Source organism: Hypanus sabinus, chromosome 11, assembly GCF_030144855.1.
Source record: "Hypanus sabinus isolate sHypSab1 chromosome 11, sHypSab1.hap1, whole genome shotgun sequence".
In the NCBI taxonomy this organism is placed as follows: domain Eukaryota; kingdom Metazoa; phylum Chordata; class Chondrichthyes; order Myliobatiformes; family Dasyatidae; genus Hypanus; species Hypanus sabinus.
Window position 1 is genome coordinate 44524706 of NC_082716.1, and position 17431 is coordinate 44542136.

Below are 17431 nucleotides of genomic sequence, written 5' to 3' on the forward strand. Positions count from 1 at the left end.
CTTGTCGTACCTTAATAACATCTTGTGAAGAGCCAATGCTGAAAGTGATAATGGACAGGCCAGCATCGCAACAGCTGAGTAAGTGCAGGAAGCAATCCATAAAATAGGTTAAATTAGCAATATAAACAAAATTGGAGCTTTGAATCTTTGATGAGACACAGAAGCAGAATCAGGCCATTCAGCCCATCGAGACTACTCTGCCATTCCTTCATGGCTAATTTATTATCCCTCTCAATCCCATTCTCCTGCCTTCCACCTGTAACCTTTCACACTAATCAGGAACCTGTCAATTTCTGCTTTAAGTATACCCAGTGACTTGGCCTCCACAGCCACATGTAGCAATGAATTCCACAGATTCGCCACCCTCTGGATAAAAAAAATTCCTGCTCATCTCTATTCTAAATGGACAACCCCCTGTTCTGAGGCTGTGCTCTCTAGTCAGAGACTCCCCCACCTCAGTACATCCACTCTCTCTAAGCCTTGCAATGAGATTCCCCGTCATTCTTCTGAACTTCATCGTGCAGGCCCAGAGCCATTAAATGCTCCTCTTATGTTAACCCTTCATCACCGGAATCATTCTCGTAAACCTCTGGGCTCTCTCCAATGCCAGCACATCTTCAATAAGGGGCCCAAAATTGCTCATAATACTCCAAGTGCAGTCTGACCAAAGTCTCATAAACTTCAGCATTATACCCTTGCTCTTATTTTCTAGTTTTGCCTTCCTTACAACTCACTCAAACTGCAAATAACATTTAGGAAATCCTGCACAAAGACTTCCAAGTCCCCTTGCACCTCTGAGTTTTGAATTTTCTCCGTTTAGACAGTAGTCTTACCCCTTTATTCCTTCTACCAAAGAGAATGATCATACACTTCACTACAATATATTCCAGCTGCACTTCTTTGCTCATTCTTCCAATCTGTCTAAATCTTTCTTCAGACTCCCTGCTTCCTCAACACTACCTGCCCCTGAAGCTATCCTCATTTCATCCACAAACTTGGGCAAAAAGCTGTCATAGGAATTTTGTTCCTTTCAGCCTGAGCACAGCTCTGAGGGACAGTTGTATTGTATTTAAGTGTTACATGGATTTGAAGTCAAATAAAATATTTATCACCAGAAATTTAATGGAAAAAATAACTTTACATGTGTGAAAAATTGTTTTAATGTTTAAAATTCAGTAAAATGCTTAGAATTAAAAACAAAATTGAAAATTAACATTTTTGCTAAGATGGTCATATGGTTTTACCAAATTCATGGTTCAACATTTATTAAAGTATTGTTAAACAATCCTTTCTAATTGAAAACACGTCCATATCAATTAATGGCTTAATTCAACATACTTTAACCAATAAGTATTGGGAGGAAGCTGCTGAAATTGATTTAATACATAATATTGACTGTACCCATATACTTGTCTTTTGCAGAGCCAAAGACAGCATGTACCACTCCTTGACGTATGCCACGATATTGGAAATGCAAGCCATGATGACCTTTGAACCTGAGGATATTATTAGTGCTGGGAATACAATGAAAGATGCCCAAGCCGTCTGTCAAAAGCAAGTGGTTTCTTTTAAAAATACAAGTGTGGACAAATGTAATACTGTAAAGTATAGTAACTGCAGTTAAATTGAGCAATTGCAATATAGCAGAAAGCTATTTTAAAATTATATGCAAATAATAGGATTTAAGAATTTTTTAAATGGAATTTTCAAGTAGGTTACAGAATAGAAAGAAAAAAATATAATATCAGCCCTCCCCCCTCCCCTTAACCCCTCCCCCCTAACATATCCCTATATATATGAAAAAGAGGGAAAAAAAAGAAAGAAAGAAGAAAGAAAGAAAGAAAGAAAGAAAGAAAGAGTGCCTGGATATCGGAAGATCCCCACATGCTCCATGGAGTTCAAAATAGCTTTAATATATATATTTATTTATTTCCCCAGATGACCAATAATTTTATCTTCAGAGCACCTATATATTTAATCCTATCTTTTGTAAATAAGGGTGCCAAATTTTCAGAAATATTTCATATTATCTCTTAAATTATAAGTAATTTTTTCAAGTGGAATGCAGCTGAAAATTTCATTCTTCCAATGATCTATACTTAAGTGTAAATCCGATTTCCAAGTAACTGCAGTAGCCTTTTTGGCTACTGCCAATAATAGGTTTTTTAAGACATAGAATGGTGCCACATAGTGTGGGTCTTTTGGCCCACTATGTTGTACCAACCCATATAACTATTACATGCTCCATCTAACCCTCCCATCCTACTCCGTCACCCTCCAATTTTCTCACCTCCATATGCCTATCTACAAGTCTCCTATTGTATCAGCCTCTGTCACCATCCTCAGTGGTGTGGTCTAGGCACCTTCCACTCTCTCTATGAACTACCTCCAACAACTCCTGTAAACTTGCGTCCAATCAATTTAAACATATGTCCTCTGCATTGGCCATTGTGCTGCTGGCTGTCTACTCTCTCTATGTGTCTCATAATCTTATTAGAGTATCTCCCTTTCTCAAGAAGTCTCTTATTCTTCTTTGCTTCAAGGAGAAGGTTCCTAGCTCATTCAACTTTTCCTCATAAGGCATATTATTTCCTCTAATCCAGATAACATCCTGGTAAATCTCCTCTGAACCCTCTCTAAAACTTCCACATTCCGCCTATAATGAGGTGACAGGAACTGAACACACTACTCTTAAGTATGGTCTAACCAGTGTTTTATAGGGCATTACCTCATGGCTCTTGAACTCAATCCCCTGACAAATGAAAGTGAGCATACCACATGTCCTCGTCACCACCCTGTTGACTGGGACCCCAAGATATCCTGGTTCCTTCAAGATCACTAAGAATCCTGCCATTAACCTTGTATTCCACCTACAAGTTTGATTTTCCAAAGTGTATCACTTCACACTATTCTGGATTGAACTCCATCTGCCACTTCTCTGCCCAGCAGTGCATTCTATTTTAATTTGTGCTTTAGTCCATATGCTATAGTTCAGTTAGGCAGGGCAACAGAGAACAGCACAAGCTTTTCTCACCTGTGGTGCAGAATAGGCACTGCTGGAATTTCCACCCATCAGCAACAACATCCAGTAATGGACTCTGTTATGGTCAGCGGTATTCAAAGGTGTTTATTGGATTTCTTGGTTGTTTTGCATTGCTTATTGTGGTCTATTTCTACCCTTTAGAGGTCAGCTGTGTAATTACAGTGAGCTGATATCTAGTTTAGTTAACACAAAATACTCTGCAGATGCTGGGGTCAAAGCAACACGCACAACACGCTGGAGGATCTCAGCAGGCCGGGCAGCATCCATGGAAACGAACAGTCAATGTTTCGGGCTGAGACCCTTCATCAGGACTGAAGAGGGAGGGGACCCGAAACATTGACTGTTTGTTTCCACGGATGCTGCCCGACCCGCTGAGTTCCTCCAGCGTGTTGTGCATCTAGTTTAGTTCCACTGGTAAATTTACAAATCAGAATTTCCAAGAAAAAAAATCATATTATTTAAGTTATTTCTTGCAACTGAAATCAAGCAAGATATTGAACAGCATGTGGATGTGGCAGATGATCCTAATTTAGGAGGTATCATAGACAGTGATGATTATCAAGAAATGCAAGGGTTTCTTGGTCAGCTAGGTCAGTTGACTGAAGATTAGCAAGTGGCTCAATTCTGATAAATGCATTTGGGGAAGTTGAGCCAGAGGAGGAACTGTACAGTGTTTGGTCAGGCCCTGGGGGGTGTTGTGGAACAAAAAACACCTGGGAGTGCATGGACGTAGTTTGCTGAAAGTGGTGTCATAGGTAGATAGGATGCCGAAGAAAGCACTTGCTGTGTTCACTTCATCAGTCAGGGCATTGAACATAGGAGCTGGATCACTATGTTGCAGTTGTACAAAATGTTGGTGAGGCAATACTTAGAATATCATGTACACTTTTGGTTAAAGGAAATGAATCATTAAACTTGAAAGAGTTCAGAGAAGATTTTACAAGGTCGTTGTCAGGACTCAAGGACCTGAGTCATAGGGAGAGGTTGTGTAGACTAGGACTTTATTCCTTGGAACACAGGAGATTGAGGGGTGTCTTTATAAAGTGTACAGAAGCATATGGGGTTTTTTTGCAGGAGAAGGGGAACTAAAAACTAGAAGGCATAGGTTTAAGGTGAGAGGTGGAAGAGTTATTAAGGACCTGAGGGGCAAATTCTTCACACAGTTGGTAGGTATATGGAGTGGGCTTCCAGAGAAAGTAATTGAGGCAACTACCATAACGGTTAAGATACCTGGATAAGTACATAGATAAGGAAGGGAATATGGGCCAAATGGGACTACTTTGGTGGAAGCTGTGGTCAGCATGGATGAATTGGGCTGAAGGGCCTGTTTCCTTGCTGTATTACTCTGTACAACTCTATAACCAGAAATTTAGCTGAAGAATTAACTTCGTAGTGGTGTGTCAAGCTATGTATAAGTATACTTTAGCTTTCATGCTTAACATTCCACCAAGCATTTGGAACTGTAAACTGGCAAAAATGATCACCTTTAACACTTAATGGGTGAAGGGATCATTAGAATTCATGTTAACGTCTTTTTCACTGGACAGTAACTTGGGTTTTTTTTCCTTTCATTCTACTAGGTTTAGGAAAAAAACCACTGTGGCAGACTCGATCAACAACTTGATGAATAGGCAATCTGCAGAGCAATTCACTGAAGGTTTGACGAGAGTATTATAATTTAACATTTCATCCTCCACCAGTGATGTCTCACACAAGTCTTCATTAATCTTACCTTGTTCCCAATTCTAAGGTTCTGTCATTTTTGTCAATTGAAGCAGAAGGATGGGACCTGGTTATAGCATTTTCCTGGAATATCTTCTCTTCAAGGAGAAATGGTCTTCACCCAGTGTGATTCTGCAGATGCTGGAAATCCAGAGCAACACACACACACAAAGTTGGAGGAACACAACGGGTCAATTAGCATCTATGGAGCGGAATAAACAGTTGACATTTTGGGCTGAGAGCCTTCATCAGGACCTGGCCCGGAATGTTGACTGCTTATTCCCCTCCAGGGTACTCATTGACCTGTTGTTTCCTTTCGTTTCATTCTGATCTGTCCATGGTCTTTGCTTTAATCATTAACTCTGGCAGTGCATACAAATTTCATAAACCCCTTTGTGTATTAGATAAACTTCCCTGGCCCCCATCCTAGCTGTTACACTCAATCTTGTATCTGTTTCTCCTCAACTCAAAATCTCAGTCACTGGAAATAATTCCTACAGCTCCTTTCACGAGTTTGAATATTTTCACTGATGATTCTGTAATCTCCTCTGCTCTAATTAAACTCACTGTTTCTTATATTTTTTTTGCCGTGGTAACCTAATAACTGTGTTTTGTACTTATTGGCACAGAGCATATATTACAAAACAAACCTTTAACTGTAGTTTTACTAAGCCACGTCTAATTACTGATATATCTAAACCTTCTTATTATATCACCTCTCCCTGTAAACTCATCATTAAATTATGAACATTAATGATGAGTTCTGTCTTCTAATGCTGTTAATTTTAACATCTTGAAAAACTGAACCATAGGTCTCCAGCTTTCCAGATCATTCCATGTTTTGTTTCCCTTTTCCAAGTATTTACACTAATTGAGGTTGAAAGTAAATTGCCTATTCCATCATTTTATAAATATTTCTGAGGACCTCCTAATGGGTCTTCAAAGTTTGGTAGTATTTTGCACTTTAGCAATATCTGAAAAATTGAACACTGCTTTGATTCCCTGCTCAAGTCAAAAATTTGAACAAAACCAATGCAATGCCCCTCATGCCATGTTTCTCACACGAGGGGCAGCACTGTAGTGCGGTGGTTAGCGTAACACTTTACAACGCGTTAACTGTAAAATTAGTGATTCCTACCGCTGTCTGTAAGGAGTTTCTACATTCTCCCCATGACTGCGTGGGTCTCCTCTGGGTGCTTCGGTTTCCTCCTATATGCCAAAGGCGTATGGTTAGAGTTAGTGAGTTCTGGACATGCTGTGTTGACGCTGGAAACATGGTGATTCTTGCAGGCTGTCCAGCACAATCCTCGCTGACTTGATGCAAAATGACACATTTTTCTATATGTTTGATGTTTCTGTTGCATAGGTGACAAATAAAGCAAATCTTTATCTTACCTTTAATTTTACAATGCAAAATTATCTGTAGAATGACGATGGAAACATAACTCACTGCTCCATTTTGGTAACTATACCTGAACAATGCATCATTCATCTGTACATTTTCCTCGTTGCCTCTCTAAGCATCATTACACTTACACAAACAGAAGCATTATGTCAATGTAGGTTTGGAATTTACTGACTGAATATGATAGTAATGAGTAAGATATTGTTCTCTAACCCCTTTAGATTTTTGCCACAGTTCTAGGGACAGTCTTTTTAAAAGCTGCAGCGAAATATCAATCTGATTGAAAGCATACTCCCGTTTTATATCTGATTTGCTACACCGACAGGAAATGCCAATGACACAAAGCAGCAGACATTCCTGAAATCAATACCAGCATTTTCAAAGGAAGGAGCAATGAAGATCTTAATACAAATGAAGGCTCTTTCGCCCTTCTAACCCCTAGTGTCTAAAAGGATGACCCTGCAATGACCAACTACCTAGCTAAGGAGAGATTTGAGGGAGTGTGTTACTGGAGGAAAGAGCAAGGGCTGTCGAGGAGTTCAGGGAAGGGATGCAGGTGTTCAATCCTTGATCATTGAAAGCACGCTGACGGTGGTATAATGACTAAATCTGGGGATGATGAAGAGGTCAGTCTTGAAGGAGTGAACACCCCTCAGAAGGTGATAAAAGTTAGAGGCAGTTGAACAGCTAAGCAGGACTGAAACCATTGAAGCAATTGTAGAAGCTAATTATCAAGAACACTATAGCAAAAACTAGTTACTGAGTGGTTCTTGCATATTTAAATTTGTTTGATTAAAATCTTGATTAATTCCTGAATGTTGATGTGAGTGGAATTGAAGACTGGAAGATTGTCAAAGAATGCAATAATGGTGCTTAATTGCAACCTTTTAGTACTGAAAGCTTATGTGGAGTGTTTGATCTCTACACAGAGGAAATGCATGCTGAAGTCTGCTATGCTGAGTGTTTATTACAGAGGGCTGCTTTGACTTTCCTCCAGGTAATTATATTTTGTGCTAAGGAAGGGAAATGAAAAATTTTTAACTTCTACTTGTCAAATCATTTTGTATTAAATTATATGTAATTGCTGTTGATGTTCAGCAGATATTGTTTTGCTTACAGCACATTCCCTACAACATAACTGATTTTTCAACTATAGATATAGTGCAAATTAAATGACAATATCAAACATTATAATCAAGTCAATCAAACTATTCCTGTTCATTAGAAACTAGCAAACTTGCTTTAAGAAGTTGCTTGTTTTCCTCTTGTTTCTTCTTGAGAACGAAGAAAGTTCTTGGCATAATATTCTGAAATACCTGACATAATTTTTTGCCCATCAATTCTATCAATTTGTCCTTCCACCACTACCACTGCCCATTGCAACTAACCTAAGTAAAAAAAAAACTGAATCTAAATCTTGTTCTGTTTTTTAACAACTTCATTCATATCTCACCATAGCCTGCATTTCTATAAGAAGCAGGGGGAGAAATGTAACTTTAATCGCAACACTACATGAGCACACAAGCTTTGCCTCCTGGTTATTTTACCTTTACGTATTTGCTCCAAGTTTTATGGTTTCATTGTTACTTAATTTGACAATAGAGAAAAAAAGTCTAGTCAATCTCTGTCCTCCATCCTTAGCAAAACCTCAAAAAAATGTAATGCCGCAGATTGGAGGGGGTTGTTCAGTAAGAAATGCAGGTTGGAACTCTCTAGTATAGTGTTCTGTGGTCTGGCAATTCCTGTGATCCAGCATGTTTTTAAATTATTGTTCAGATCCACTTAACTAATTCTAACAAATCTGTACTAATCTATAGCACCTTTTGCAATCTCGCTTGACAGCGGTCTTCAATTTACAGAAACTCCTGGCTATGGGCAGTTCTCAGAACCCATGCATGAGCTGGAGAGTTTCTACTATTAAAGAACAGTTCTCCTGCTAAGAAGAAGATGATGAGGGGAAATTTCTGGGTGTATATTTTTGTGGTCCAGCACTAATTTGGTCCCAGGGATTCTGAACTGGAGAGATTTAACCAACATTTCCATCACAAAGCTGCACTATGAGCTGAGGCTATAAAAGCCGTGGGCAAAGTGGACCCTTATTGGTGAAATGAAATTTCAAAGAAGGGAAGTAGAACAAATCTAAAAGTAGTGGCATGGAAGGAATGAGAACCATTAATATACAACTGTAAATATCTGCTTTAGATTGACGACCATCATTATATGTATATATTGTTGGTAAGTGTTTTGAATCTCACACTTGCAGAGTTAGGGACAACAGTTAAGTTTGAAATTTAGTAGATTATTAAACTGGGGAGAGCTGGAAGATTTAAGAGAAAAGTTACAACAGGTTGAATAACATTTTTTAATCATCTTTTGCTTTTTTAAAATTTTGCCCTGTTTTCCATACGAAAGGACATTGTTTTAACTTAATTTATCTCAGGTGGTGCTTCAATCAATTCAGTTCAACTTTTGGCTTTGACTTTTTTTAAGGTTTTGAGTGTTCTGGAATCTCTCAGAAAAATTCAGTGCATTTTAGTTTAGCAGTTCTTGACTAAGTCAAGAGGTATGGGTTAACTGGTATTCAAAGAGGATTCTCCTTATTAGCTGGAGCGTACTTAGGGCATCACTTGTAGTCCAAACCTGCTGGGGAAAGCAATGTGACTGCAGTTCCTCACAGATTGCTGCACTTCTGAAGATTCCTTAAGGAGGATCAATAAGCTGGAGAGAGAGGTTTCTTACCCCCCAGTGGTTGCCACCAACCTCAAATTTCGACCAAAAATTTTTTTAACACTTCTGCTGATTGCTGCTGGCTCAGCAAATGCCATCCCCAGTGTCTACAAAAAGAAAATGTAAGCAGTTTCATTTCTTAGATAAGTAGTCATGTAGATTGGTGTTTTTTCAAACTATACACAGTTCTCCAGTTTTGCTTTAACATGTGCGTTTATTTCAGGATGAGAACATGATTAGCTTCATCAAAGGTGGCATCAAAGTAAGAAATAGTTACCAGATGTACAAGTAAGTTGAACAGAACTCTGTGCCACAATGGCTGATAATTGTTGCTGTATTTGTTCCATAATGTGAGATTAACTCATTGAAATGATAAAAGGGGAAAGAGCTATACTCTCAGAATTCCAGTTCAGCATTGTTCACCTTTTGAGTTTCAATCATTACTGGGTGGACAGAAATCAAAAGTGAAGTCACCAGCCTTGATATAACAACTAAGCCAATTAGGACTTCAATCACTTCCCATAAAGACTATCAGGAACCTGGAACTATTCCTCCTAAAAACTTTTCAATCATTTAGAATTGCTAGAACAGAGGTCAACATATTTTCATGTCTGTCTCCAATTGAATGTGAAGTTGACTTGAGGAGCTGGTTGTCCTATCCTGTTAGTTATGGATCTAACCACATTTGAAATATTCCTCATTGGAGCTCTGCTGTCAACATTTCAGGCCGTTTGCATGGAGACTGTATTAAGGCACGAGATCCCAGTCAGTCTGCTTATAAATGACTGCTCCATAGGAAAGTAAATTCTGCTCCCTGGCCTCCAATAATGCTGGCTGTTACTAATCACAAATAATCACTCAACAGCAGCCTGGCTTTGATGTATTCTTTTCTATCTGAATCAGGTTTATTGTCACCAGCATGTGATGTGATATTTATTAACTTAGCAGCAGCAGTTCAATGCAATACATAATATAGCAGAGAGAGAAAAAAAATAATAAATAAAAACAACATAATAAATAAACAAGGACATCAATTATATATATATATATTGAAATGATTTTTTTAAAAAATGTGCAAAAAACAGAAATACTGTATATTTTTAAAAAGAAAAGTGAGGTAGTGTCCAACGCTTCAATGTCCACTTAGGAATTGGATGGCAGAGGGGAAGAAGCTGTTCCTGAATCACTGAGTGTGTGCCTTCAGGCTTCTGTACCTCCTACCTGATGATAGTGAGAAAAGGGCATGCCCTAGGTGCTGGAGGTCCTTAATAATGGATGCTGCCTTTTTGAGACACAGCTGCCTAAAGATGCCCTGAGTACTTTGTAGGCTAGTACCCAAGATTGAGCTGACTAAATTTACAACCCTCTGCAGCTTCTTTTGGTTCTGTGCAGTAGCCGCTCTATATCAGACAGTGATGCAGCCTGTCAGAATGCTCTCCACTGTACAACTATAGGAGTTTTTGAGTGTATTTGTTGACATGCCAAATCTCTTCAAAATCCTAAAAGGGAATTGTTCGTTTTGCAGTTATCAGTACAGGTAATTCAAAATGTGGAGGCTGCAGAGGTGCAAGAAATAAATAATCAAAGTGATCTCTTCAAACACCATTGCCCATTAGTTATATTAAATAAGATAAATAATCAGGGCTTCTAAAGCTTTCATATTGCAGTGGAATTTTGTTAATTGAGCCATCAGTAATTAGGGCATCCACTGTGCTCAAAAAGCAGTGATTTTTTTGTTACTGATGGTTGTTGAGAAATTAGCAGTAAGACAATTCAGAACTGTTCTGCTTATTGCAGCTTCAAACATTCAGGCTTGGGGTGTGCGAAATGGCTGGGAGTGAAAAGGAAATGATTGCAGTACTTCAACAAGTTAGGAACTATGTAGAATTTGAAGATATCAATGATCAACTTGAATGTTACAATGAAACTGAAGATTTGGAATATGTAACAGTTTTTAACTAGTGCCTGTTCCATGCACTTGTGAGGCCATTAAGTCATTAAGCAGTTTTTAAGTAGCATCAGTTGCATATGCTTGTGTTAAGTTATTCATTTGGGTCAACTGATGAGCAGGGATTTTTTATGCTAATTCATGCTGTCCTTATCTGCACTGATTTTGATTATTTACAGTCAATCAAGAGAAACAGCAGCATTCACTATACAAGTTCCTCCAATTACTATTAGGAACTAATACAGTTTTATAGTACTTTAGTACTAGTGATGGTGTTCCGATTTGTTCTGTATTTCATTTAAATACATAGTTCATTACTCAGCTAGACATAGTTGGTCCTTTTTAAACTCTTTCCATGAAACTTCAGTTAATTGCAGCAGCCAATTAATTGGGCCAAAATGTCCTGTTACCGATGGATCCCAATTACTGGAATCCACTGTACTTTCAAGAGAAGCCTTGTGAAAATATTCACTATCAATGACCCTGCCCTCCCTGCTTTAACCTGAGGTGCATCCTGCTCCTAATTTACCCTACGTGCTCTGCTCGGACATCACCCTTTCAGTTTCGTTGGAACTCCACCTGGCCATCTCCCTTTCAGATCTGCTGAAGGATCCTCCAGGTTGGAGTCATACTTAGCATGACATCCATAAGGTAAATGAACCGTTCTAATAGAATAAACTTCAACATCAAACTTAAACAAGAAGAGCTTAGATATAAATATTAAGTATATACTTAACAATGAAAAGAGCTTAATTACAATGCATTCTGTTAAAATAATTTTGATTTAAAATAATTGTTTTTGTCCAATTCTTAAAGGGAACTTCTTAATATTGTGCAGTCATCTAGCTACACCAAAGGAGAGAACTACAGCCATTTGGAAGGAGGTGTTCAACTTGGAATTGGAGCTTTCAATCTAGTGAGTAAAGACAAATGCTCTATTAAATTTTACAACACCTGCATGCCTCTTCCTCAAATAGGGAAATCAGATGGTTTGGTTCTCCTCATATTCAAACATATGTTGCCTGCGCCCAATGTCCTTCTATTGTTGCAGCCATAGAGTGGTTGTGAGGATTGCGAGATCAACCCAAGGATGAACTCATGCATCACAAGTAGTAAGCTCGTAGCATCTCCACAACCCACTGTCTCCCCACAGTCAGTTTTCTTCTCCATGGACTATTTTATGCTCCTGGCACAGAACAATTTCATCCTACTAGCTTCTATGAACCTCTACGCAGAAGTACTGATGTGACACTCTATGCAGAAGTATTAATGTTAGGCTGAAGCTAGAGACTTGCTGTGTAGTATCCTTGCAATAATGTATATGAATCAAAATCTGAGCTAAAGCATATTCTATGCAATCACATTCTAGGTTAATTTTAACTCATTCATTTGTGAGTTGAAAGTACAATTGACACTTTTCTAATGTAAGACAACTTTAAAGGAAACTTCTCAAGAAACTTCTGTCACTTTGTGCAAAATCGCCCAGAAATTTAATTATATTAAACTCTATTTTCAGAGCTCTGCTATTGAAAATCATTATTTCCTATGTGAAATACCATAACTACTTCTAGATCATGTCATGGCACTGGAAGAATTTGACTGGGACTCTTCTGATAGTCTTTGTATGGAATATCATCATCCCCTTGTAATAGCTCTTTTGGATCACAATGTCCTGAAGACACTCGTGGGACAATATGATCTTAAAACTGTGGGATCAAACTGGGAGGCCTGCAATGTAATTTGATTGTACAATCCTTCTTGCCTCTGCTCTACATTAAGTTAGCTCCTTTGCCAGCAGTCTTGGGTCTCCCAGTAGCCTACTGACCTACTGAGTGCTCCCACTCAGTCCCTGTGATTCTCGCTACATTTGCTGCTCCTCCTGTTTCATCCTAGTAAAGTGCACAAGTATACTGTATGTTACCTTGAGATTTGTTTTCTTCTGGTGTTCACAAAACAGTGAAGTACAACAGAATTTATGAAAAACCATAAATTAACAAAGACTGACAAACAACAAATGTGTAAATAAAACAAAATGATACTGAAAACGCAAGTTGAAAAATGTCCTTGAGAGTGAGCCTATAGGTTGATTTGTGCTGAGTGAAGTTATCCGTGTTGGTTCAGGACTCTGATGATTGAAGTGTTAATAACTGTTCGTGAACCTGGTAGTGTGCGACCTCAGGCTTCTGTACCTTCTGCCCTGTAGTCGCGAGAAGAAAGCATGGCCTGGATGTGGAGGTCCTTGTTGATGGATGTTGCTTTCTTGAGATGCTACGTGTAAATGTACTCAGTGGTGGGGAGAGTTTTGCCTGTGATGGATTGTGCTGTGTCCACTTCTTTCTGTAGACTTTTCTATTCCCTGGCATTGTGTTTCCACGTCAGGTCGTGATGCAACCGGGTAGGATTCTTTGCATCTATAGAAGTGCATTTATAGAAGTTTGTCGAAGTGTTTGGTGACTTACTGAAAATATGCAAACTTCTAAGGAAGTAGAGATGCTGTTGTGCTTTCTTTGTAATGGCACTTGCATGCTGTTCCCAGAACGGATCCTCTGATACGATAACGCTAAGGAATTTAAAGTTACTAACCATCTCCACCTTGGATCCCCTGATGAGTATTGACTCATGGATCTTCACCATGAAACTTGTCCCCATGCATTTCTGACACTGATCCCAATTATCTTCAACAATGATGATATACTTGTCCCCGTTCTCAGACTCACCTTCTCAAATGCAGAGCTCTGATGTGCCCACAAAATGTTCGTGCTGCTGTGAATACCTTCCTCAGCCAGGTCTGGGGCCCATAACCAAAGCAACTGTTGACCCAATGGAATTTTTCACAAATGGCCTTAAGCTTAATGCACAACCAAATTAAATGAGTTATTTTCCTCTTGTGGTGAACTATGTGCCTGTCTGGACACGCCCCCCTGCTGACTGCTCCTGTGGCTCCTCCCACAGACCCCTGTATAAAGGCGATTGGGACCTGAGCCCTGCCCTCAGTCTCCAGGATGTAGTATGGTGGTCAATTACTGCTTGTTCTTTCTTCCAGTCAATAAAAGCCAATATCTTGCCTCACGTCTCAGAGAGTTATTGATGGTGCGTCACCTCTCCACTCAGAAGGCATAAATTTGTCTTGGAAAGCTTTCACAAATTGACAAAATAATTAGTAATTATTCTCACTGTGGTTTATGGGACTTGTGTACTGACCGGCTTCTCCTGAACATTATGGATCTTTAACTTGCAGCCGGCTGTAGGTTGGGTATTTAATGGAGCCAAAGTGGTTTGTGTCTGCAATTTGTCAAAACAATGAACTTCAACTCAAGATAGATTTGCCATTCTGAACATCCTCAGTATCATTAGGTACTGTTACGAATGTGACGCAACTCTGAGGGGCAGAAGGGTACAAAGTCCCCCCCTTCTTTCTGAGAATCGCAAGATCGTTATTAATTCGGGTCTGAGACCCAGGAAATGAGAGAGAGACGTCCAGAATACACAAGGTTTGGAATGTGTCCTGACCTCAGTGGAATGGAACCACTGATAATGGCCATTGTCTCTTGGAGATGGAATTGTGTATTGAGTACTGTACTGGTCATTGAAACCCCTCAGGGGACAACCAGAGTGGTCTGGTTGAGGGATTGCATCATCCCAACCTGATTGACATCTGAGACCCCGTGAGTGAGAATAAAAGAGGGTCTGGGGAACAGCCCCTTGAGACGCACCAGGAGAAACGCTGGAAATCCAGTGACAGCGTTTTATAGCAAAAGCCAGTGGGGGCTCGTGTGCGTCCTCCCTTGCCTGGGTTGGCAGGCTCATCACAGAAGAATGGCTTTAGCTAAAGGAGAGGCCACAAATGAACGGCCACGACAAAGAGACACCTGACGGATTGAAATCATAAAGGTTGGAAAAACCTGTAGCCGTAACTGTTCCCATTCTGTTCTCTCTCCAACAAAGTGCAACACAGTGACAACCAAAAGACAGCAGCTTGTGGAACTGCAGTGAACTGTATATTTCCATCAGACAATACATTATCCCCTAGATAACAATAGAGCTTATTTCTTATTGATTATTATTATACCCCCGCTTTTAGATTTAGTATTGATGACGTATATTATCTGTATATTTTACGTTGATATTATTTTTGTGTATTTTTACTAATAAATACTGTTAAAAATAGTATCATCAGACTTCAATGGACGTCTCCATCTTTGCTGGTAAGTGACCCAGTTACGGGGTTCGTAACAACGTGGGGCCTCGTCTCAAGATTTGATACCAAATTGGAGGGCCAGTGAATCGGGCTTTTAAGTCCAAACTTGGATCTGGTTGCGCAGGTAACCAGATGGGAAACCAGCAAAGATGGACGTAGACGAATTCATAGAAAATCCGACTCTGGAGGCGCTAGAGGAGGCCACAAAGTCGGACTTGATAAATATTGCGAAAGGACTAAACCTCGCAGAGGTGTCAATGAAAAAGCGGGAGGTGTGGAGGGCCATAACTCAGTATTATATTGTGAAGAATGTGTTTTTGGCTGAGGTATTGGAAAATATCCCTGAAAAGGCACCAGCTAGTGGGACGGCTCAGTTAGAGTTGGAGAAATTAAGGTTGGAACATGAAATTAAGTTAAAATAGCTGGAAGCAGCTGAAAAGGAAAAAGAAAGAGCCGAAAAGCAAAGGGAGCATGAGCTCCAGCTAAAGGAGTTGGAGGTGAAAAGGGAGCAGGAAAGAGCTGAGAAGCAGAGGGAGCATGAAATTGTTAAAACAGCTGGAAGCTGCTGAAAAAGAGAAGGAAAGGGCCGAAAAAGAGAAGGAAAGAGTTGAAAAGGAGAGGGAGACGGAGAAACAGAGGCAACATGAGATGGACCTGGAGAAGTTAAGGCAAGAGCGAAGAGCTCAAGGGTCAGACCGAGAGGAGAGAGGAAGTTTAGGTTAGTACCTCGGTTTGAGGAGACGGATGTTGATAGTTATTTCTTGCATTTTGAAAGGGTGGCGGTGAGTCAGAAGTGGCCCAGAGATCAGTGGGTGGTGTTGTTACAAAGTGTGTTAAAAGGGAAGGCACAACGGGCATATGCGGCGTTGTCCATGGAGGAGGAGGAGTCTGAGAATTATGAGAAAGTAAAGGAGGCCATTCTTTGGACCTACGAATTGGTACCTGAGGCCTATAGACAAAAGTTCAGAAATTTAAAGAAAGGATGGAATCAGACGTATGCAGAGTTTGCCTATGAGAAGGGTGTGCTCTTGGACCGTTGGTGCACCGCAGAGATAGTGGAAGAGGATTTTTGGCATCTCAGGGAGTTAATTCTGATTGAGGAATTTAAAGGTTGTGTTTCGGATGATATCTGGATGTATTTGAACGAGAAGCCGAATAAGTCTATATCTGAATTTGCTAGGTTCGCAGATGAATATGCCCTAACCCACAAAACAAAGTTTTCCTTGAATAAGAGTTACCAGAAAGACTGTGGGAATGGTAGAGAAAGCCCGCCGGTTGAGGCAGAGATCCAGCCGGGAGCTAGTGGTAAAATTAAGGAGGAGGAAAGGCAAGTCGGCAGGAGAGGTCCTGGCTTGACCTGTTTTAATTGTGGAAAGGTGAGTCATATTGCATCTAAGTGCCTTGCTCCGAGGAAGGAGACAGGGAAATGGAAAGCAGCAGTCCCTACAGGATGTATTGTGGTGATCAGTAAATCGACGAGAAAGCCCCAGGTAGACAGAATACGAGAGGGGCCTGAGAAATTTATTTCAGAAGGAACCGTGTCTGTGAAAAAGGGAGACACACCAGTTCCAGTGCGGATCTGAAGAGACACTGGAGCTGAGCTGTCATTGGTTCGCAGTAAGGTACTAGATTTTGGTCCCGAGACTGGAGAGGTAGCTTTAAGAGGCATAGGAAAAGGGACAGAAGCTGTGCCTTTGCATAGGATCGTTATGAATTGTGAGCTGGTATCTGGACCAGTTGAAATAGGGGTGCGATCAGAATTTCCGAGAACTGATGTAGACATCCTTCTGGGTAACGATTTAGCTGGTGGGGAAGTTTGGTCAGCCATGGAGCTGCTGAGCAAGCCTGTAAATGTTGAGGACCCGCCCCTAGATTCCAAGATCTATCCCGCATGCGCGATCACTCGCAGCATGTCGAGAAAGGCAGCTGAGAAAGAGGCCAGTATCGATTTGGCTGAGTCGTTTTTACCGACCCTGTACCAAGAGGGGTTAGAAGGTGGTAAAACGGAGAATAGGGAGGTGAAAGAGAGTAAGGGAGAGAAGGTAGTCCTGCCCTTAGCCAGGAGGAGATTTATAGAGGCACGGAGTAAAAAAGAGAAACAGATAAGGCTGTTAGAAGGTCCAGGGTTGGACATGGATGATCTGTCTGGCTTGACAGAACTGTTTGAAGAAGTTGAAAATTCTAAGTGTGTTCCCGATAATGAAATGAGGACAGTCCTAGATGAAAAGGATGCCATTACCTTGAAGGAGTCTGCTGGGTTGGCAGATGAGGTTGTTTCAGCCCGCAGGGTTGAGTTTACTCCGGAAGGGAGTTGCCTGGAGAGTAACTGGGAGGATCAGGGGAACTTATAATTTGAAAAGGGGACGGGTATTGAAAGCCTGGAAGAGG

General features: G+C 40.3%; 1 protein-coding gene across 1 annotated transcript in view; it reads left to right on the top strand.

Moving 5' to 3' along the window:
- Positions 1–17431, top strand: part of ttc39a (tetratricopeptide repeat domain 39A) — a 79022-nt gene that overhangs the window by 29574 nt on the left and 32017 nt on the right. Inside the window, exons 3-7 of the mRNA XM_059983582.1 lie at positions 1423–1580; positions 4686–4700; positions 7100–7167; positions 9121–9185; positions 11662–11761. Of these exons, the coding sequence (XP_059839565.1) occupies positions 1423–1580; positions 4686–4700; positions 7100–7167; positions 9121–9185; positions 11662–11761 (406 nt within the window). The remainder of the gene's footprint in view (positions 1–1422; positions 1581–4685; positions 4701–7099; positions 7168–9120; positions 9186–11661; positions 11762–17431) is intronic.